At 33.4% G+C, this 24,572-nt stretch overlaps 1 protein-coding gene across 4 annotated transcripts in view; it reads right to left on the bottom strand.

The window, feature by feature from the left end:
* The window catches only part of KIFAP3 (kinesin associated protein 3), a 217,352-nt gene that overhangs the window by 159,413 nt on the left and 33,367 nt on the right, over positions 1-24,572 (bottom strand). For all 4 annotated transcript variants that reach the window (XM_051998975.1, XM_051998973.1, XM_051998971.1 and 1 more), the window contains exons 2-5: positions 17,140-17,271; positions 14,107-14,261; positions 4,786-4,841; positions 4,043-4,184 (exon numbers count right to left, since the gene is read on the bottom strand). In XM_051998975.1, the coding sequence (XP_051854935.1) occupies positions 4,043-4,184; positions 4,786-4,841; positions 14,107-14,261; positions 17,140-17,271 (485 nt within the window). The remainder of the gene's footprint in view (positions 1-4,042; positions 4,185-4,785; positions 4,842-14,106; positions 14,262-17,139; positions 17,272-24,572) is intronic.

The following is a 24,572-nucleotide window of genomic DNA, read 5'->3' as shown; positions in this document are numbered from 1 at the left end:
TATAAAAATCAAGAAGGATAAAGATGGAGAGATTTGTCAATTGAGAGATCACTAATATTTTTGGAGACAGAAGTCTGATCTGAATGAGGTCTGAAGCCAGACTGCATTTAGTTTAGAGCAAAGTAAAGGAAGTATGGATGACTTTTTAAAGGAACTTGCTGAGAAGGGGAGGAGAGAAATAGAATGATGACTAGTGGGGAATGCTGAGATGTACTAGGTTTTCTTTTTAAATGAAGTCAAACATGAGCATGTTTACTGTTGTGTTAACAGACTGGGGGAAAAGTCCTGAAACATGAGCATGTTTACTGTTGTGTTAACAGACTGGGGGAAAAGTCCTGATACAAGCGCTGTGGTAAGTGATATAATGAATGAGCCCAGTTGAGATTAGCTTCGTTTAAATCTATAGTGAACTCTAACTGCACATTTTTTCCCCTTTAGTTCTGTTTAGTATGAGAAAAAAAAGGTACCCAAGAGAGAACAAAAGAACTACAAGAAAGTAAAGAAAAGATGGACACTCGTGAATATAATTTCTTCTACTATGATATAACCTTTCTTGAATTGGGAATTTATTGTTATATATTTTGAATCCTCCTTGATGTTCTGCTGAGCACATGACAATGTTCTGTTTTGTTTTATTTTGTTTTGTATTTCTTTTGTTTTGTTTTTCTTATACTTCTTAAAGAAATAATAATAATAAAAATAAAATGCTAGTTGACAAAAAAAAATTATCAAGAAAAACTATCCTGATATTCTAAAACTAGAGGATAAAGTAGAAATTGAAAGAATCCATCAAACTGAAAGAGATGCCCAAATGGAAATTCCCAGAATATTTAACCAAATTAGAATTAGACAAGAATGGAATTAAGTACAAGGCTGATGAAATTAAGTAGTGTGGTGCTTCACAGCAGGAACCATTAGGGCATTCCCCATCCCCTGATCTACCCCACCTCAATAACCCTTCATGGGTGGAGGGAGGAGGAGGGGGAGGGACAGTGACACAATCAGTACCACCTATGAAGCAGCCTATGACAAGATTACAAAAGGTACTAGTTAAAGCTAAAAATGAAGGACATTATTTGATTTAATAGAAGTATACCCTGTTATTAAAGAGTTTGACTCTTCAGGTCAACAAAGAAGAAGACACACTCCTTTTGATCTGGAAAAAATTAAAAATTTGAAAAAAGGGTTGCACTCTTTATGGGACTATATGGTCTATGTTAAGATAGTATTAGAGAATTTGGCTTATGAAATTTTAACCCCTAGTGATTGGAAATCCATAGCAAAGACATGTTTATAACCTGGACAAAACTTGTTGTGGCTTTTGTTGTATAGTGAACTATGTAGAATATAAGCCCAACGAAATAGGCAAACTGGAGTTAATATACAGATCACCTTTGACCAACTAGCAAGTAAAGGTCAGCATGCAGACACTTCGGCACAGTTAATTACACAGAGTGAGAAGACAGGATGAGAGAGCAAGACCCCAAACCCCATGTACAAAATGCAACAAGGGCTTCCACTGGGCCTCAGAATGTAGATTGAATGAGAGGCAGGGCACAGTTCCAGGGCCCCAGGCAAAAAGCAGATAGGGCATCATGGCAGCTGAGTTTACACCTCGAGAGTCTTTAGAAGTTCAGGACTCTAATGTGATCAATCAGCAGAAAAGCAATCAGATGGAAGAAAGGGATTACAATTGGGGAGAATACAGGCTTTTTAACTCAACAGAAGGGCAGTGTCCAGTGTGAACAGTTCCAATATAATGAATGAGCAGCTCCAATGTAATTGCTAGATGATGAGGAAAGATCCAGAAAATGGTGAATGGAAAGGACTAGATTGGTTAACTGCTTGGGGGAAAGGGTTTGCTTGCATCTCTACAGATGGAGAAGGAATCAGATAGGTAGCAACGAGCACCTGGAGAGAGATAGAAAAAGAGAAAAACCTCAAAACAAAGGAGAAAACCTAAGAAACATCTTACACTGAAAGAGCATAGCTGATAATGAGACCGTTGCAGGACTTTAAAACCAGCAGGAATCACTGGATTCCCTAAGTTGAAAAATTGTTGATAAGACTGTTGCAGAACTTCAAAACCAGCAGTAATCTTGGGATTCCCTGAGACATGGTAAGACTGATACAGGACTTCAAAATCTGCAGGAATCATTGGATTCCCTGACACATGATGAAACAGACTATTGCAGGACTTCAAAACTTTCAGGAATTATTGGATTTCCTGACACATGAAGTAATGAACCATAGATTGGTTTTGGACTATTTCTAAGACTTATGGACATGTATAATTCCTCATGTTGATTCATGTTGTTTGTTTGTAATACCTTTCATGTTGATGAATTTATGTATACCTGTTTCAAGTAAGACCCTTCAGAAACCCGCTAATCTGGTTTGATTCCCCATTTCCTTTAGGTGTTTTCATCTCCCTTTCTGAGATGTCAGGAAGGACATGATCACCTCCTTTTATGGTGCTTTCACCCCCTTTTTCTGAGAAGTCAGGGAGGGTGTGACCACCTATGTTCTAAAACAAAAGAAAGTGGGAGATGTTATGGGCCCAAACTCTATACTTGAAACAAGGATTCTAAGAAGGTGCTAACCCAGTGGATTTGATAAGACAATGGTTATCTAGTTTAGCATGGTGATTAATAGTTCTCTAGTTTAGTACAGGTACTTAGTACTTAATATAATTCTACAAGATTGACACCTATTCTACAAGATTATGATAATATAATTATATAAGCTGGGACAAGCTCAGCCAAATTCATTCATTCCATCTCACACCACTGTGGTGGCAGGCCTGTCTGTTCTCCTTCATTTCTCCACTGAAACCAAGTCTCATCAGAAGGCCACAAGAAAGTAATAAAGAATTTGGACTTTATCCCTGGCTATTCTGGTGGTGATTACTCTGCTGAAACGAAGGCTGGGCCAGAGAACTCCAGAAAAACAACCAGAAAACACTACAGGGAAATACAGTTAGCAATAGTAATTTTGAAGCAAGTTTCTCTGATAAAGCCATAGAGGAAATTGAGTCAAATTTATAAAAAATAATACCCCTACTGATAAATGATCAAAAGATATGATCTATTCCCAAAGAGCTTTAAATTCATGCAAATCCTTTAACTTAATAGTACCACTCCTAGGCATGAGTCCCAAAGATTTTTTAAAAAAGGAAAAAGGCTTATATGCATGAAAATATTTATACCAGCTCTCTTCTCTGGGCAAAAAATTGGAAATTGAGGGGATGCACATCAATTTGGGGAATGGCTGAATAAATTCTGGTATGTAATTATGATGAATTATTGTTTTATGGGAAATGATGAGTAGGATGCTCTCAGAAAAAAACCTGGCAAGTTCTCCATGAACTCAAGCAAAGTGAAATGTGCTATCCATATATTGTATCTAGGTTTTACGGTGACATATTCAACATGTATAGGACTGCTTGCCATCTGGGGAAGGGGGTGAAGGGAGGGAGGGGAAAAGTCAGAATAGAAGTGAGTGCAAGGGATAATGTAAAAAAATTACTCAGGCATAGGTTCTGTCAATAAAAAGTTATAATTAAAAAAAAAAAAGGAAAGGAAAAAAAAATGAAATGTGCTATATCCAAAAGTAATAGCAATATTCTGAGATGACCAGCTGTAAATGATTTTACTATTCTCAGCAGTAAAATAATCCACTACTATTCTAAAGGACTTATGATGAAAAATCCTATCCATTCCTGGAGAAGTAACTAATTGTGTCTGAATACAGATTGAAACCTACTCTCTTATTTTTATTTTTTAACTTTATTTTTCTTAAGGGTTTTTTGTTTGTTGTTTGTTGATTTATATTTTATTTCACATGACTTAGGGAAATATTTTGCATAACTTCACATGTGACTTTTTAATGGGGATTGGGGCTGGGGTTTAAGAGAGAGAATTTGGAATTCAAAAATTTTAAAAACAAATGTAAAAAAGTTGTTTTAAATATAACTGGGGAAAAATGTTAAATAACTTTTAAAAAAATATAATGAAATAAAATCAGAATGTGTGTAAATCACCATTGAGCAGTAGTTCTTCCAAGTTATCAGGGTTCCGAGCAAGCTGCAGAATCAAGGCAGAACCGCGCACCTTGTCAGGAATATCTTCATACAACAATTCAATGTACTCATCCATATCATTAATGTTAGCCACTTCATCAATCTGAAATAAACAAAAAGAGAGGTAGAAAATACTATGCTGGAAAAAAATTATACCTAATGTATAAGAGCAAAACAAGAATTTATTTTTTGGTACAAGATTGGAATTAATACTCCCTCTTACAATGAGAAATTTCTAAGAGAATTATAATGGACCTCTTTTTGTTGTGGAAAGAACTGGACATGTAGGATTGGAAAACTAGGGCAGTAGTGATTATAAAAGCACAAAATATAAAAGAAAGCACATGCTCTAAAAATTGGAATTAGTGTTATTCCAAATGTAGATTGTCTTAAATATTGTGCTGAATAATTTGTTGGAATTGTAACAGACTAAAAGGACCATTCAATAAAACAATTTTATCCATCTTATTATAAAAAATCATGGCATATAAGTCATAGTCAACATTATTTCTCTTTATTGTTTAAGAAACTGGTTTTGGTTTTTTTTTTAGCAATAATCATAAAAAATGTTCTTTTTCAGTGTCATTTTTAAAAAACCTCTACACTTCATTAATTTGGTTGCTGTCATTATTTAAAGAAAAACAAACAATAGTTATTTAGCTACTATATTTTAAACTCAACTTCCTATTAAAGTGTAGTCTTACCTCCATTCCTTCAAAAGGAGGTGGATCTTTAGGCTTGCTGGATTTTTCTTTTTTTTCTGTAACAATAAAAAGCAGAGAAATTATGAGGTTATGAGTACTTACTGGGAAAGAACTTTCTTATTCCAATTTCCTAGAAATTCTAGCTTAGCTGGATATTTTCAATCTGATTAATTTAGGAAAATAAACTTATTTCTGTCCCTAAACAAAGGGTATGGTTGTGTAATGAATTTATACTTATGTAAAGTAAGCCATGTAAATAAATACAATCCATAGATTTTTTTTTTCATTTTATTCAATAGTATAAACCTCCTGTATAGTAGTATGTTCACCCTAGTTTCCTGCTTAATTAACATTTCAAGTGAGAATGAAAAAAGAATGGTACAAAGGTAGGCTGTAAGGAAGATAAAGAAGTGAAGCAAAGAGTTTACACAATTCACATACTGGAAAACCAGACCTTGAATAATTAAGAAGTAATCTCATTGCAAAGAGAGATTAGGTTGAAATTCTTTTAAAAGGTAGATGCTTATAGTTGACAGTAATTTCCCCTTCCTTGGCATCTAAAACAACCAAGTATTATCAATGAATATATATCACACAGTGAAGACATATGACATTTTAACAAATACAATTTCACTTTATAATTCTCAAATATTCTAATAGACTGGTGATCTCACCATAATGTACCAAAGCTGAAGCCTATTTTTGATGAATTTTGTCTGTGACCTTCCATCAAAAGAGGACCAGTAATATTCTGAGTGTCTTTACACAAAAATGGGATCATAGATCTAGACCTATAAGGGACCTCAAACATTATCTAGGCCAAAATCTCCATTCTTCAGGAAAAAAGGTCCAAAGAGATTAAATGATTCACAAGGTCATTCCTCCATATATTTTCTTGACATTACATGAATACTATTGGAGCACACAAATACCAATATTATCCCTCTCATACTTTATTAGCTCATCTTTTAAAAAATTTAAATAAATTTTACTTATAACTTGTGTTTTTTACATTATGTAAAATTTCCCCAGTATCTCTTCCCCATCCTTTATAACAAATAAATTTTTTAAGAAAAAGAAAGCGAGCAGTAGTGAAATCAAGGAAGAGAGAGAGAACAGACAGACAGCGAGGAGAGGGGGGAAAAGAAGAAAGGGAGAGAGAAAGAAAGAGAGAAAGGGAGAGAGAGCAAAAGAGAGAGAGAAAGAAAAAAAGAAAGTATATGAAAATAGTAGAGAAAAAGCAGGAATTTGCCTGGACTCTCCCAAATTGCCCTCAATTTAAATAATGTCTCAAAACAAATACTGGAGCAACAGAACTAAGAAAGGGACAGGGAAAAAAATTTTTTCCCGACCAAGGCAATTTAGAATGTGCCTTAAGTGTTTTGGCTCTAGTTTCTCCAGCTTTTTGTTTTCTTTTTCAATTTTGCAACTATTATATTCTGTGTCTTTCAGTAATTCAATTAATTTCACCTTTTTTATTTAGTTGCTAAGGCATTTAAGAGTATGTAAGTTTAATACTGACATTGTTGTATTCAAGTTTCATTTCAGAATATTGTAACTTTCCTTGTTTGTCTCTTTTTAGTTTATAATTTTTTTGTTTTTGCTTTGTCTGGTATGATCACAATTTCTAATTTTTTTTTTTTTGCTTTGGATTCATGTGATGCATACTGTAATGCCAGAGAAACTGAGGCAAGATAGAGATTAGAGAGTTTTTAATATTTTATTTGAAAGGGAAAGATTGTACTGAGGACATGATGCTCCCAGGGCTGATGTCCAAAGCATCCAGCAGCTAATGTGTGCTTCCCAGGAAGTATATACACACACGGCTTAGCTACCGGGGTAGACTGAGGCAGGGGTGGTGTCAGAGCACTGAAAGTGGGGATGGATTATCAATCCAGTTCTGACAGGGTGAAGGGAAGCATCAGACATTCTGATAAATTGGGATGTCAGAATGGGGAGAGGCACTGGACATTCTGATGATGTCTAAGATAGAAGATCTTTCTCCTTATCTGGATCAATCATGATTAGAAGGGAGAGGTAATGTTGTAGGATTGAGCAGAACAATTAGGAACAGAAGCAGAACAATTCAGGGAAACCGAGGCAGGACAATTTAGGGAACCTGAGACAGGACAATTAGAGAACCTGAATCAGGACAATAAAAGGGAACTATGGCACAACACAGATGAAATTTATTCCAGATCATTATTTTTATTCTGGCTATCTTTGCCTTTTAATAATATTTCATGTAAGGAAAAGATTGTGGGGTTAATTTTCCCATTAAATTTATTGTTCACTTTTATTTTATTGGATTGCTTGATATATTCACATTTAAAGTTATGAATTAGGTTTATATTTAATTTTCCTCCATTTCTCTTCAATACTGCTTCCTTTCTCTCCTCCTCATCCCGAAATAGGATCTATTGTTATTGTTCTTTTCTTTAAAGACAGGTGTCTCTTTAATTAACTTTCCTCAATTTTTTTTTATCTACATAAAATTATTTTATGAGAAATTTCACACATTTATAGGTCTACTTGATCTCATCATGGAAACTGATTTAAATCAAATGAACTTTATACAAAACTGTCATAATTACTATCAACGTTCTTTCTTTTGTCCATATCCCCCCTTTTTTGTTAAAATAACAGTTGAACAGGTCATATTGGCGTTGTAATTGAAAACTTATCTTTTCTCATTTTTAATCTTGTAGCTATATGAAAATTTGATTTTCACACTAATAAGTAGGTAGCCTGATAACACAGCTAATTCAAGAACGACTCCTATCTCAATAATGAGTCATTTCCTGTTCTTAAAATAACCAGTTTTAAATTTATTTATTTAGTGTTATACCAATCAAACTCCCAAGAAACTAGTTTACTGAACTAGAAAAAATAACAACCAAAATTAATCTGGAAGAACAAAAGGTCAAGAACTTCAAAGGAATTAATGAAGAAAAAAGCAAATGAAGGTGGCCCAGCTGTACCAGTTCTAAAACTATATTATAAAGCAGCGGTCATCAAAGCCATTTAGTATTGCCAAAGAAATAGAGAAGATGATCATTGTGAAATAGGTTAGGTTCACAGGACAAAATAGCCAATGACTATAACAATCTAGTATTTGACAAACCCAATGGCTCCACCTTTTGGGATTAAGAATTCACTATTTGACAAAAACTGCTGGGAAAATTGGAAACTAGTATGGCAGAAAGTAGGCACAGACCCACATCTAACACCAAGAAAAGGTCGAAATGAGTTTATGATCTAGACATAAAGAATGATACTATAAACAAATTAGAAAAACATAGGATAGTTTTACCTCTTAGATTTGTGGAGGAGGAAAGAATCTGTGACCAAAGAAGAACTAGAAATCATTATTCATCATAAAATAAGATAATTTTGATTAATTTAAAAAGTTTTTGTATAAACAAAAGTAATGCAGACAAGACTGGAAGGGAAGCAATAAATTGGGAAAACATTTTTACATCCAAAGGATTTGATAAAGGCCTAATTTCTAAAATATATAGAGAATTGACTCAAATTTATAAATATAGTTTAAGCCATTCCTCAATTGATAAATGATCAAAGGACATGAACAATTTTCAGATAAAGAAATTGAAACTATTTTTAGACACAAGAAAAGGTGCTCCAAGTCATTACTGATCAGAGAAATGCAAATTAAGACAACTCAGAGATATCACTACACGCTTCTCAGATTGCCAAGATGACAGGAAAAGATAATGATGAATGTTTAAGACAACTCTGAGATATCACTATACGCTTCTCAGATTGGCCAAGATGACAGGAAAAGATGATGATGAATGTTGTAGGGGATGCAGGAAAACTGGGACACTGATACACTGTTGGGAAAACTGGAACTGTGAATGGGTCCAACCATTCTGGAGAGCAGTTTGGAACTCTACTCAAAAAGTTACAAACTGTGTATACCCTTTGATCCAACAATGTTTTCATTGATATTATATCCCAAAGAGATCCTAGAAGAGGGAAAGGGACCCACATGTGCAAAAATGTTTGTGGCAGCCCTCTTTGTAGTGGCAAGAAACTGGAAACTGAATGGATGCCCATCAACTGGAGAATGACTGAATAAATTGTGGTATATGAATGTTACGGAATACTATTGTTCTGTAAGAAATAACCAGCAGGATGATTTCAGAGCGGCTTGGAGAGACTCACATGAACTGGTACTAAGTGAAATGAGCAGAACCAGCAGATCATTATACATAGCAACAACAAGACTACACAACAATCAATTCTGATGAACGTGGCTCCAACATTGAGATGATTATAGGTCTGCTTGATCTCATCATGGAAACTGATTTAAATCAAATGATTTTTGTGCAATGATGAAAAGAACCATCTACACTCAGAGTGAGAACCGTGGGAACAGGGTGTAGAACACAACATAGCATTCTCACCCTCTTTGTTATTTGCTTGCAATTTTTTTCTTTTTCAGTTTTTCCTTTTTCTTCCTTCTTGATCTAATTTTTCTTGTGCAACAAGATAACTGTATAAATATGTATACATATATTGGATCTAACATGTATTTCAATATATTTAACATATATTAGACTACCTTCAAACTAGGGGAGGGGATGGGGAAAAGGAGGAGAAAATTTGGAACAAAAGGTTATGCAAGGGTCAATGTTGGAAAATTGTCCATGCATATGTTTTGTAAATAAAAAGTTTTAATAAATTAGATTAATAAAAGTCTGACCATTCACTTATGAACAAGGTTCTTATAGGCAAAATATAAAGCTAATATTTATAGATAATCTAAGGCATGTGTGATTCTCAAAGCTCCCTTTGCCCCCTTTTTATTCTACATCAATGAAAAAATAGATGGGGATCATGGAGAACAGAAGGCCACTTTGTGTTTCTGTTTCATGTTGCCATTAACAACAAAAAAAATCATCATGTTCTCAAACAATTCAACCTTTTTGCCAGTATCATACCTGAAGCTTTCCCAGCATAGCAGAACTTATCAGAGCTAGATTCTCTTGGCATGCCCTTCAAGAATCCAGAGTCACTTGTAAGCAAAAGAGGCAGCAGAACAGGACTTTGTGAATGTTCCAACAAAACTAAGGAGGCACACGGGGTCTTCAAAAGGATTAGCCCCTCCTGCATGAGGCTACTTATCTGTCTTTGGTTTCCACCTTCCCTTGATCTTCACGAGGGGCTCCAAGAAACTAGAGCAGGTTCAGAAATCACCTTCTGTAAACCGCCTCAGCAGACAGTCTAAACCAGGTTGGAGGGTAATCAATAGGCCTCCAACCATTTGTGATGTAGCAGAATGGGTAAATGAAAACAATGTGTTCCAATGGCCAGGAAGGTGGCTGAAGCTGTGAAGTGCTTAGAGCATGATCAGACACTGACTGCATCCTGGCCAATGCCCATATCCTTGACTTTTGTCTTGCCACTGACATTGATATAACTCAGGAACAGAGAGGGAAGCTGATGATTTTGTTTAACTCTGTCACACTCAAATCCAATTCACCCCCAAGACATCAACCTGTGATATCCCTGGTCCTCTTCAAAAACAGCATGAACAATAAAAATTTCAAAATTCATTTTATATTTATTAACCAAGTATAATGATCTATGGAAAATCTATTGATCTATTCTTTAACTATTTTTTTCTAGTTTTCTGGATTATACCATAGTAATTAATATCATAAGGCACTATGCACTATAGTTCAGATTTCCATTTATTCAGAAAAAATTTTAAATCTTTTATCTTTAGATGTAAATATCTATGTATTTACAGATAGATTTAGCTGTAATAATACAGATATTATTAGCAAATTCTATCAGTAATATCTGAATAAATTTTTTACGGCAAATTAAATTACTAAGTACTTTTAAATAATATTATATGTTGCATCACATTAGTTTACAACGATTCACAGAATCTATCAACTTTCTGTAAAAAAATTTTCTGAAAATATAAACACAGATTACAAAAGAATAAACTGGAGTAATTAATTCTACTACAATCATCAATTCAGTTACTAAGTACTTCAAACACTTCAGTGATTATGGAGCCTTATCTATTTCAACCTCACCCAAACATCTCTCAGGAAATCATGAAACATTCAAAACTTGGAAACAGAGAAAACTGATGCTACAGCCACACATTAAAACAGTTCATGGGGTTATGGAGATAAACACTGTAGTGACGATAAATATTCCATACCTACACCCCAGTTATTTTCAAATAAAGTGATAAGACTATTTGCCTTGGCAAATTTTCTTTCCCCACTGTAATTCTCCAACATGAAGAGACCAGTCAGTGAAGAAACATAAGTTATAGAGTCCCTATCCATAAATGTTTGTGCAATTTAAAATTCAAGTAATTAATCTAGTAAAATGGGTCAATTTTAAAAAGCTAAGTTGTAAATCTACTTATTTTCAAGAAGAATCTCTGGCGTATTTGTGCTCTGGCATTGGCTTCATATTAGGAAGTTTGAGCTTTTAGAAATACCTCAGTGCTCTTGCACTGAATGATAAGAATGTATTTTGGGATGTGAATGAGTTATCTACTGATTGACAGTATCAAAATCATGAGTCTTTATAGATTACTACCAAGGCAACTGCCACTAGGTGGCACCATAGTGCACAGAACACTGTGACTGGAATCAGGAAAACCTGAGTTCAAATGTGACCCTCATCCATTAACTTACTAGTTGACCCTGGGTATGTCATTTGGCTTGTTTGCCTCAGTTTCCACAACTGTAAAATGGGGATAAAAACAGCACCTCCCTCACAAAATAAGGAATATCAAATGAGGTAACATTTGTAAAATGCTTGCATAGTGACTGACACATGGTAGGCACCAAATAAATGTTAGTTGTAATTGTTTTTGTTATTATTCAAACTTTTATTACTTTGAAAGAAGGTAGGGCATCTGCTATTAACTATTATCAATGTTATTATTAAAACTTTAGTTACTTTGACAGAGAAAAAGTAACTTTTGTGGAAGTGTAGATTAGAAACTGTCCTATCAAATAAATTAAAGCATTAAGATTTTATTACAATAAAATTTTATGAACAAATGTATATTTTATCATGATGATAGAATTATTTGAGTAACAGAAAATAATAAAAAGAAAGTTTAGAGTTCACAACATAAAATATTATATATCTATATATAGCAATTTTTAAAATTAAGTTTCATGTGTTTCAAGTATACAAAAATTATCAAGAGAAATACAATCTTTTTTATATGAAATATATTTCACACTTAACTTAATGAAACATTTTTGGCATGCTTGCAAATATTAAAATACCACATCCAAAGAAGCAATGTTTTGATTTGTGCTATTTGATCCCCCTTACCATGAAATGCATGGAATTTCTTTATGTCTCCAGTGTCTGTCCACACTCTCCTGTCAGTCTCTAACTTATTCATGCTTTTACTGAATATTTTCCAGAAGCTGTACTGATCCTAATTAGATTTCTTGTAAAACAGATACTATCTTTAGGAATATACTCAATAAAGACAGAAGGACTTTGAAATGGGAACATATGACAATAAATTAAATATCCTGTATATTCAAAACTTGTCTATTTTATTTATTTCTTCATATTTTATATCCTTTTCAACCTAACAGTCTCCCATCACTTCAATTTCTAGATTCTTGAAGCTGCTATATGCTAAAGACCATCATGTGAGGAGAAATACAACCAAAATGTGGTCATAATTCAAAGTTCTAATTCTCTTGTTGCTCTAATCAGTAGGTATAATTGATAAGAGCTGACATTTCACTGATGTGGAAAATGGCACAGAAAGATGAATGGATGAATTATTTGTTCAATTTAAATAAGACTGAAGATTCAGAATGACAAATATTTCACAAAGAATCAAGTTAATATTTAATTTAAAATACTCTTGCTTGCAGTCTGAAAGTTATAAAATAAAACAGTTGTTTTTATTTTTTATTATCCTGGTCCCTGAGAAGCATCTTGTCTGAAAATTAACATGCACAATTTATATTTGTAATATTACTTTAAAATGCTTTTCTGAAATAGTACAAGGAATGAATTTGTCCTGGACTTAAAGTAAAAATGTTCTAATCATATGTTAAAAACACATTGCTAAGAAAAATTCCACAATCATAATCTGATATTAAGGATATTTAGGATTAACAGCAGATATACAGAACCCCTGCCTCTCCCCTTACCTCCAAAAATAATTATAGTTTTTTAAATGAAGCACAGAAAAAAATAGTCTGTAAGTTCTTTTAAATTTTACTATCTACATATGAAAAGAGATGACTATTATTACCAGAGTAGAGAAAGTTACTTTTAACAGGAATGTAACGAATAATTAAAAAAAAGAAATTTCTGATGAGAAAACAACAAAAATAATTTACATTTGCATATAATTTCAATAATTTAAAAAAAAGTTTGTAGAAATAATCAACACACTGAACATCCCGAACACCAATTCAGCGTGTCAAGGGTCATTATTAAGCATCTTGAAAATGATTGCATCAGACAAGAGGCAAAGCATATCTTAAGTATCAAGACTTTTTTATTTTAAAAGCGTGAGGGAAGGAGCGAGAATGTTTCGATGAAAAGTCAGATTATCAAAGAGTTAAAAAATTATTTGAATGCAGCCAAAATGAAGTTTGAGCATTTATAAATCCATATATATATATATATATATATATATATAAAACCTCCCTAGAGTTATATTGTGAAATAATAAAATAAGTTCACATAGTTATAATGTCAAATGGTATAAAGCTACCAATAATCAAACATGAGATGATATACCATTAAAACATTTGTGCCTTTTTAAATAATCAGAGAATGAAATTTAAAAAATCATGGATTGGGCTCTTTTGTAATATCTACTCTGAAGTAACTTATTTGTTAAGATCTGTCTTCACTGTTTTTTTGTCTGAATACGAGGCTAAGGATGATAGAACAATAGAGACAAAAGATTAAAGAAACATTTTGTGTTTTTCTGAACATTTGAAAAAAAAATAAACTCTTTGACCAATCTCTGAAATATCATAAAATAAGGTTTTAAATTTTAAAATAATTTGTAAATTTTAAAATGATGACTAGTATTAAATTTGGCACATCTACTTGGAGCACAGAAAATGAATTTATTGTCCTAAAACTTTTTTCCATTAAATTATTTCTGAATCAAAATGACATGCAATTTCCTAATTGTGTTTCTGCAAATACAAAGAAAAATAGTAAAATCTAAGAAAACAAAATATGAAAGAGCAGTAGAGAGGGACTTGCAGTCCCTACTCCTCTGGCCTTGAATACAGGTCAGTGACTTCTGCTTACCTTTCCCTGACAAGGCATCACGCCGGTTCTGTAAGTAGTATAACAGCTGTTCCACCTCATTTAGTTTTGAGGGATGAATGAGTTTACATTCTTCAACCACTTTCCGAGCCAAGGAAGTGATATCAGTGTTAGCATTGAGACTCTTCAGACGAATTCTGTAAGAAAGAATTTTTCAATTCAAAGATCATGACAGCATGCAATACATTGACATGTGTATATGTGTGTGTGTATATATATATATATATATATATATATATATATATATACACACACACACACATACATATATATATACACATATATAAACAACATTTATATAACTATATAATTATTGCCTATGTATGAATTTGTTTATAAGTTTATTTATATGTGTGAATACACACACACATACACACACATATACATACATTTTTCTTCTCATGCTTTCAAAGTTATCCATGAAATGCAATGGAAGAAATTACAATGAAATATCAAATACAATTGGGACTACCTGTTTCTTTAGAGCTAAATAATGAGGGGGAGGAAGGGAAAGTAGTTAAAAATAAGCCATCTTTAGGAGGATAAAAAAATAATGAAGAAGTCCACATTTGAAAAAATACTTAAGAGTTAAATATTTTTCAGTAGAACTAAAACATTTTTCAGTAGATTAGTAATCTCATTAATGTGGGTCTTCCCTCCATGAATGGAGATACCATACTTTTTCATCATATGCTATTATGCATGTTTTCCTCTAAATACGCTACAAGGGATTCTCCCAAGGTGGTAGGATTTCCTGTCATTCCCTAAATAGCACTGCAGTACCTGAGCTGTCAGTCTGTTACCTTTTGCTCTTGATATTTGCAAATCAAATTACCTCCTTTTCATAAACTTAGACATTTTAAAATTTCAATTGAATTCACTAACTTATTAAGTGCCTACTACAATGCCATTTTTCTGATAGATTTTGTATCATCTGGTATAAGCAATTCATACATATTGATATGCTGAATCTGTTAAAATCACCTTGAAATTTTTTCCTAATGTACTTTGAGTAACCTGTAATTCTGATTCTCAGATACTCTGGTATTCCATGATTGCAGCTATAAAGAATACCAGAAAAAAAAATGTTAAAAAGAAGGATTTTGTTTCAGAGAAAAACCTGGAATCACTGAAAGCACAGATAATATTCCAAATGCAATCCAGCCTACTCTCTTCTCCCTACTCAGTTCCAGGTTTTCAGCATCCGATTTCTATTCTCTTCCATTTGGCTGCCAAAATAATCTTTCCAAACATAAATCCAACTATCATGTCACCCCATCTCAAGAAGTTTCTAAGAACAGCTCTCTCCTGCCTCTGGAGTTTGGAATTTAAAGCCACTTATAATCTCCTTGCTGATGATCCTTACAGGTTGCAAGCTCAACATGCACTGGCTTGGTCTCTCCATTCCACCAAACTGGCTGGCTAGCTGTTACTCCCTGACTGCGAGCTCTCTTGGGGGCTGCCTCACCTCCCCCTCTCAGGCTGACCTTCAGGACTCCTAGAAGAACTCTTTCCTAATTCTTAGTTGTTCATGCTTTCTCTTCCTCAAATGATCACTATATGAATGTATATTGATAGGAATATACAAGCATAAGCATACATGGTATCTATAAACCTTTGCAAGATGCTTATTTCGTATGTGATTCCCCTATCCCAACCAGGGAAGACAAGTTCCTTGCAGGGTGGGGACTGCTGTACTTGTGTGGTCTCAATACCCCCAGCACCTAAAGCGGCAGAAAAATCTAAGAAAACTTCTTAGATCTGTGTACTTGAGAAAGTCCCTTAGGTCCTAGTCTCCTCTGCAAAATGAGGATACTGGACCAGAGGATTTCTGAAATTCCCGCCCCACTACCTTTCAAGAAGCATCCAGGCCGGCATCACGCCTTTACTCTTCCCCAGGTTGATTCTCTTCCTCACTCACAGATTTCCAGCTTTTTATTAGAATTTAAACTCCTAGTGGCCATGGATTGCCTTTTTTTTTTTTTTTTTTTTTTTTTTTTTGCCTAATATATGATATTCCAAGCAGTTAGCACAGTACTTGGCACATAAGGGCCTAATAATAAACATATGGATTTCTAGCTCAGAATAGACTTTTATTCCTACTCCCCCCCCAATAGTATTTTTTTTCTAATTATATATAAAGATAGTTTCCAACATTCACTTTTATAAAATTTTGAGCTCCAAATTTTTCTTCCTCCTTCCCTTCCTCAATAGAGCAAACAATCTGGAAGGCTCTACATGTACATTCACCTTAATTATATTTCCACATTACTCATGTTTTGAAAGAAGCGTCAAAATAAAAGAAAAAGGCATACTTTGATCTACATTCAGACTCCATAGTTCTCTTGATATGGGTAGTATTTTTTTTTCCTGGTGATTTTTTTTTTTCAAGGCAATTGGGGTTCAAGTGACTTGCCCAGAGTAACACAGCTAGGAAGTGTTAAAATGTCTGAGGGCAGTTTGAAGGCAGGTCCTCGTGATGTCAGGGCCAGTGCTCTATCCACTGCACCATCTTAGCTGCCCCGCGCATAGTATTTTCTACCATGATTCTTTTGGGATTGAATTGCAGAGAAACCTAAGTATCATGGCTGATCATCTTAGCGTGTGGCCGTTACTATGTACAATGTTCTCTTGGTTTTGCTTACTTCACTCAGCATCAGTTCATGTAAGTCTGTCCAGGCTTTTCTGAAATTTGCCCACTCATCATTTCTTAGAGCATAGTAAGCCATTATATTCACATACACTCACAATTCATTCATTCACTCTTTAGACGAGATAGATCTTCAGCTCTAGTCATGAGGCCTTGCTGAAAAATGCCTACAATAACTGCTGTCTACAGTTTGTTTAATATTGTCTTTTATTTATTAAGACAAAAAAACATGAAAAGAGGGCTAACAATATCAAGTGCTTATATTGTCACCAACAAGATTCTGTTCAAATTTGAAGAGTAATAAGTCATGAGAGTATATAAAATGCTTAATACTAAGAATGAGTATAAACCCGAATAAAACTCACATTTTCTGACATTCCTTCCGTTCTCCCAGCATGGGATCCCCCATTTCTCCAAGAATGGTAGCTTCCACTTCATATTGAACAATAAGTGCCTTTTCTGATGGGTGCACGTCAATATTACCTCCTTTAACCTTCCTAAAAAGTTAAATAAATATATAATTATTTATTATAAATCACACAAACTTTTCATGTTCATTATCTGGCAGGACAATTGATGGAATACACATGGGTTAGGTTAATACAACTATTTAGCTCCCATTCAATGGAGCTAAATTCCATTTCATGGAATAATCAATTATTGGTAGATAAAGCCTGTCTTGATGACCCCAACTTCTAGAAGGATGATTCTGCTAAGATTGGGATGCTCTAGAAAAAAGTGTGATATAGTAGAGATTTGATTTGATTTGAATTCTGAAAGACCTTTGTTCAAAGTTCCACCCCTGATATTTACTAGCTTTACAACCATAAGCACATAATTTAACCTTTACAAGCCTAAGTTACCTTGTATTTAAAATGAGGAGCTTGAACCAGAAGGCCTGTAAGGCCCCTTCTAGTTCTGCAAGTATGATCCTCTTATTTACTTTGTATTTGCCCTGTTTATACTTTTTTCATGTGTGAAAGTAGTTATAGATGTCATTTCCTGCAATAGAATATAAGCTTTTTGAGACCAAGCAGAGTTTCATTCCTTGAATTTGTATTTAATACTAAGCAAGCACATTGACATATCAAAAAACCTTTAAAAAAAAAAAGCCCAAAAAAAGCTTTTCCCTCTCCAGTCTAACAGACAAATATGCAACTCCTGTGCTTTCAAGCCATATGAGAAAAAAAGACAAGGAAAGAGTATAGTAGTGTTATGAGAAAAAAAGACAAGGAAAAGGTATAGTAGTGTTATGAATGAAGAACAGAGATAAGGTCAATTTGACTGGATCATAAAATGCAGAAGGGGAAGTACTTTCCAGTGAGGCTGAGGAGGGGGGTTGGTTGGAGCCAAGAGTGCAAGTAGAGGAGTTTACATTTTTGCTTATGCAAAAAGCCTATCTATTTGACGCAATTCTATTCCATTCCCTCTTCATTTCCTATTTATCCTACATACAACCTGCTTGTACATAGTCAATCTTCAACATTCATTAACTTTCATGACTTCAATATTAGCTTGATTTCATCAGCAACCTGATTTTCACTTTTATGTTAGCACACATTTTAATGCCCAGTAGAGAAAAAATGAGAGTATGCATGCAATTTTGTGAAACAGCTGGTATCCTATTAGACTCTTAGTCTTGTTCCTCCTACCACTGTAGATGAACTCCCTGTACATCCACTATTTTTTAATTATATTCTAAAAAGCATAGTGCAAGTCCTTTGGGCTTTAAGGTGATATCAAGATAGTATTGATTAAAGTGCCAGCAACCTCTCAGTTTTCCTAGGGCAGCCAGGCAAAGTATTCTGCAGTATGGGTACAGTACAATATCTTTATATTGCCAGTTGACATAGTGGAAGGTAAGATATAGGTTAACAAATATTTTAGTTTTAATAACTTTTATTTGCTGTATAATATTTATGATACTCAAGATTTCATGTGTTATGAAAAGTAACTTTGTACAATGTTTCATTTTTTAAAAATTGAGATGCTTCCACAAAAAACACAATTCTAGGAAACTGCTAGGGAGAAAAATTATTTTGTGCATTATTTTGTGTGTTACATTTTATGGATTATTTCATGGTTACTGTGTTAGGAAGAATATGTAGTACCAGAATTAATGTTTTATTATAAAGAATTATATACAAAAACTATTATTTTCATCAGTTCCTAGCAAAAGATTGGTTTTTAAAAAAAGATTGGTGATTACGGGCAACACAGACACCATAACTGGTAATTGTTTGCTTAACATGTCTTTGTGATTGTGGTACCTGAATTTTGAAGTTATAATATTTTCCTGTATCTTCACAAAAGAGTCCCTACTGCCAGGGCAGGTGGGCATCTAAATCTACCTATCTTTGACCTTCAGTTTTCCCATCTCAGAGTGGGTACACTAGTCCCACTTTCAATGTGACTCCTACAAGTTTTATTGAATTCAGTCTTTTCAGTTATTCTTGAAACACTATTCTGGGGGAGTCTAACAAGTGAAGAGAGTTGAAGCCCATGAATTAACACCAGCTGGAAGGCAAGAAAAAGAAAGAACAAGCAGCTTTGGAGAAATAAAAAGCTGGAGGAATTAAAAAGTGAAGGAGGGAAAAGTTCAAAATGTACCAAAGATTAAAAGTATTAAATAAGAGCATTAAAAGAGGCAGTAAGGATGAAAAAGAGAAAATTGAAAAATTCTAACCACAAAACACTTTTTAAACTTATTTTACTTTTCCAAGTTTCATGCTTTTAAAAGTAGGGAGAAAAAAGAAGTAACCCTTTTAACAAATATGCATAGTCAAGCCAAATAAATTCTTGCCTTGATTGATTATATCCAAACAATGTGGTCTCATTGTGTCTGGTGAATACATCTACTTTCTGTCAGAGGTAAATAGCTCATCATAGATTCTCTGAAAGGGTGATTATTACATTTTTGCTCATGCAAAAATTAAGAGTACTTAAGTTTTTAAAAGGTTTTTTTCTTTTTAACAGAACATTGTTATTAATATCATATAAATTGTTCTCTCCTTGTTCCGCTCATGTCATTCAACATCAGTTTAATCAAATCTTCCCAGGTTTTATGAAACTGTCACTTCGTTACTTTTTAAAGTACTATAGTATTCCATTACTGTAATATAACAATTTGTTAAGCTGTTTCCCAATTAATGGGAATGTCAATTAATGACATCTAGATTCTAATTCTTTTCTTTGTCGTAAAAGGAATTACTACACTTTTATAAGTGGTTTCTTTTCCTTATCTTTTTGTGGTATAAATCTTATTGTGGCATAGATGGGTCAAGAATTGGATAGATTTTATTTATTTGGGAGCATAATTCCAATTTCCTTTCCAGAATGATTGGATCAATTCATAGTTCCATGTTGAGATTCTTCACTCATTCAGTCATGTCCAATTCTTCATGACAATAATGACAATTCTTTCGAATTGAAAACAAAAAATATTTCATAATTATTTCTCCATTTCTGTCCTTCATTTCTATAAAATGTTTTGTAAATAGTCATATAATTTCCATGTTACATCTTTTTTAAACTTATTTTTTCTCAATTGCTTGTAAACAATTTTTAACATTTTTTTAAATGAGTTCCATATTCTCTCCCTCCTCTTATCCTCCTTGAGAATGCAAGCAATTTGATAAAGATTATACATGTACAGTCATGCAAAACATTTCCATACTAGCAATGTTGCAAAAGAAAATACTGATCAAAAAACTCCCCAAACAAAACCAACAATAATAAAGTTTTTTAAAAGTGTGCTTCAATCTGTGTTCAGACTCCATCAGTTCTTTCTCTGGATATAGATAGCATTTTTCATCATAATATCCTTAAAAATGGTCTTGTATCATTGTGTTACTGAGACTAAATCTTTCACAGTTGATCATCATACAATATTGCTACTATTCTATATAACATTTTCCTGGTTCAGCTTATTTTCATCCTGTATCAGTTCATTAAATTTTCCTATTATTTTTTAAATCATACAATAGTATTCCATCACAATCAAATACTACAACTTGTTTAGCCACTCTCAGCATCTCCTTAATCTACAATTCTTTGCCACCACAAAAAAGAGGTTTTATTTTTTATACATATAAGTCCTTTGCCTTTTTCTTTGATCTATTGGAATACAGACGTAATAGCAGTATTACTGGGTCAAAAGAGAGGCAGAATTTTATACAACTTTGGTCATAGTTCCAAACTGCTCTTTACAATGGTTGGATCACTTCACAAATCCAACTACATTGCACTGGGGTCTCTATTATTTTTTCATGTTCCCTTCAACCATATCATTTTCCTTATCTGTCATATTAGCCAGTATGATACATATGAGGTAGTACTTCAGAGTTGCTTAAATTTACATTTCTCTAATCAGTAGTGGTATTTAAAACATTTTTTCATGTAACTGTTGATAGCTTTGATTTCTTCTGAAAAATGACTGTTCATGTTCCTTGACCATTTATCAACTGGGTAATAACTTAGAGTCTTAAAAAATCTGAATTACACTTGTATATTTTTGAGAAATGATAACTTTATTAGAAAAACTTGCTATAAAAAATTTCCCCAGTTTTATGCTTTCTTTCTAATCTTGGCTGCATTGGTTTTGTTTGTGCAAAATCCTTTTAATTTGATGTATTAAAAATTATACACTTTACATTCTAAGACGCATTTTCTTGTTTGGTCATAAATTCCTTCCTTATCCACAAGTCTGATGGGTAAAATATTCCATGCCCTACAATTTGATTTTGGTATCACCCTTTAGGTCTACCATCATGCACCATTGTGACTTTATCTCAGTATATGGTATGATCTATTATTCAATACCTAGTTTCTACCAAATCATTTCCCAGTTTTCCCAGCAATCTTTATCAAATAGTGGTCTCTAGTCCTACAACCTTAGATTTTTGGGTTGGTCAAACACTAGATGACCATGCTCATTTACTACTATGTACTGTATAGTTAATCTAACATTTTATTTCTAAATAAGAGATTGTTTTGATGATTACTGCTTTGAAATATATTTTGAAATCTGGTAATGCTTAGCTCACCTTCCTTCACATTTAAAAAAAATTGATTCCCTTGATCCTTAGGATGAGGCAAAGCAGACAGCAATGCCTTTTCTTTATATCATTTCTTAAGACAAAAATCATACCAGTTTCTAATACTAATAAAACAAAAGATGAAAGGTTTTTATGTGTTGCTTCATTAATTAGATTGTGAACTCCAGGAGAGTATCTCATATCTTAACTTTTTTAGCATCTGCACCCCAGTGCTTAGAACAATGATTTAAATATAATTAAAACTTTACCAATTGTTCTACTTATTCATCCATTTATTCCTTGTTTTCTGCTGTTTCTTTTTGAACAATTGTTAAATTTTGTAAAAAGTGTTTTCTGTATTTACTATTATAGGATTCACATGATTTTTATTATAATTTTTCTAGTACTGAATCAATCCTGTATTCCTGGTATAAATCCAATCTAAATGAAATATATGTTTTCTAATATGTTGCTATAATTATTTTAATAAATTTTTTCTGTCAATATTGATGAGGGATACTGGTCTATAATTAGTTATACTTCTTTGTTTTGATTGTAGTACATTTGTATCACAGAAGGAATTTGGTAAAATTCCATCTTTTTTCTATTTTTACAAATAATTATATAATATTGGAAATGATAATTCTTTGAATGTAAGATAGAAGCTTTTTACAAATTCATTTACTCTAAAGTTTTATTTTTCTTTGAGAATTCATTTATAACTTGTTTAATTTCTTTTTTCTAATACTATGTTACTTAAAAATCTCTTGTTGTTAATCTGGATATTTTATATTTTTGTAAACAGTCATATTGTCAGTTTTATTGGCATGTGTAGTTTAAATAATTTCCTTTACTATTGCTTCTTGGCCTTTTGGCTTAGCTCAAGTATAATAATAATGTATTCTTCAACCTGGCCCTTTCAGTAGGCTCCACAAACTTTAATCCAGTGACAATGCTCTCCTTTGCGGTTCCTAACACATAAGATAAACCATCTTCTGATTCCATATATTTTTTACTGTCTATCTACCAGCCTTGGAATATTGTCTCTCATTTCCATCTCCTGTATGCACTGTGTTCCTCTGGGTTTCAACTAAAAATCCTACCCTCTGCAGTAGCTAGATGGCACCATGGATAGAGGATCAGCCCTGAAGTCAGGAGGATCTGAGTTCAAATCTAAACTTCTAACAGTTTTTAGCTGGGTAACCCTGAAAAAGTCACTTGCCCACAACTGCCCTGCCAAAAAAAAAAAAAAAAAAAAAAAAAAAGAAGAAGAAGAAGAAGAAGAAGAAAAGAAAAGAAAAGAAAAAGAAAAAATAACTGAAGTCCTACCCTACCGCATAGTCTTTTCCAAACCTCCTTAATGCTAATGCCTTCTGAAATCACGTCCAATTCATCTTCTACAGGGTGATGACCTTGAAGAAGTTCCTGAATCTCTGCCTCAGGCTCCTCAACGATGGAGAAAAGAAAAGCATCTGACTTGCTGGGTGGTTGTGAGAATCAATAATGTTTGTGGAGCAGTGAGCACCGCAGTGGGCACACTGTAAGGGCTTGATACAGGGCTTGCTTGCTCTCTCCTCTCCCTCCTTCCCCGCAGACTGCAGGCAGCACAGGGTTTGCAGTTTTCCCGAGTCTGGGCGGAATCTGATCCTTGACTCATTTTAGATTTCTTTGGCTGAACATTTCCCAAGGCTTAATATTTTTAAAACGAAACCTACAGGAATCCTTATCTATGATTTAGAAGCTCCTCATTCTATTTAAGTTTGACACAGTTGCTTCGGAAAATGAGCTTCCGAAGAACAGGCGCTAGTTTTTGTCTTTCTAACTCCACTTAGTACAATGCATAAGCACTTAATAAATGTTTGTCCACAACTTCATTGTTATGAATTCTGCCTTTCTTTCTTCATATAAAATAATTTATTTTCTCATTAGTTTCCTACCTTTGATTACTCCATATGTAGTTTCACCCTTGGGTGGATGTGGGACAGTCCAACAATACGAAAAAAGCCAGTTTGGGAAAGAACAGTGGAATCCAAAAGAGGGGTTGAGAAAAGTATGAATCCTACTATAGTGGTCACTTGGTCTCTCCTGTAGCACTGTCTGAGACAGGCAATCTCATACTTTGAGGAGAAAAAATCTCTTCTAAACATGGAACTCCTAAGTTCCCACAAAAATAGGCTGTAAGGGCTAAGGAAGGAACATAGTAGCAATAGACTTTCTGAGGGGAAAGGATTAAAAATAAAGCATTATTTTCAGCAAGTATACCAAGGAAAATTCAGAAGAAACATTAAGTTTGACAAAAGCTCATTGAAAAAAGAGAAATCAAAATTCAAAGAAATGGTATACCCTCCGTGGATACAACAAAGAAAACTGAATCAATCACTGAAGGAAGTTAAAAGATTGAAAGACAAATTCCGTAAGCCCCCTTTAAATCATACTAATCTTAACTCCATAAGCCCTAGAGTAGTTCATAAAAACAAGTAAACAATTGAGTAAAAATTATAAGAGAAATAAAAACACAAATTAAAGTTCTTAAGGAATAAATTGTCAAATCTAACCAGCGACTGGGTAAGTTCAGAGAGACATTCTCTATACGAACAGGTTAAAAATGACAGAATTTTAATGAAAAAAATTCAGGACTTAAAAGGAACCTCAAGTTTAAATCCCTATGAAACTTTACTCAATTACAGAACTATGCCATCAAAGAACAAATCTTACAAGTAACAAGGAAAAAAATCCATTAAATTAAATTCCCATGAAAAAAT

This window comes from Antechinus flavipes, chromosome 4 (assembly GCF_016432865.1).
Source record: "Antechinus flavipes isolate AdamAnt ecotype Samford, QLD, Australia chromosome 4, AdamAnt_v2, whole genome shotgun sequence".
Taxonomy (NCBI): domain Eukaryota; kingdom Metazoa; phylum Chordata; class Mammalia; order Dasyuromorphia; family Dasyuridae; genus Antechinus; species Antechinus flavipes.
This window is presented reverse-complemented; position numbering and strand designations above follow the sequence as displayed.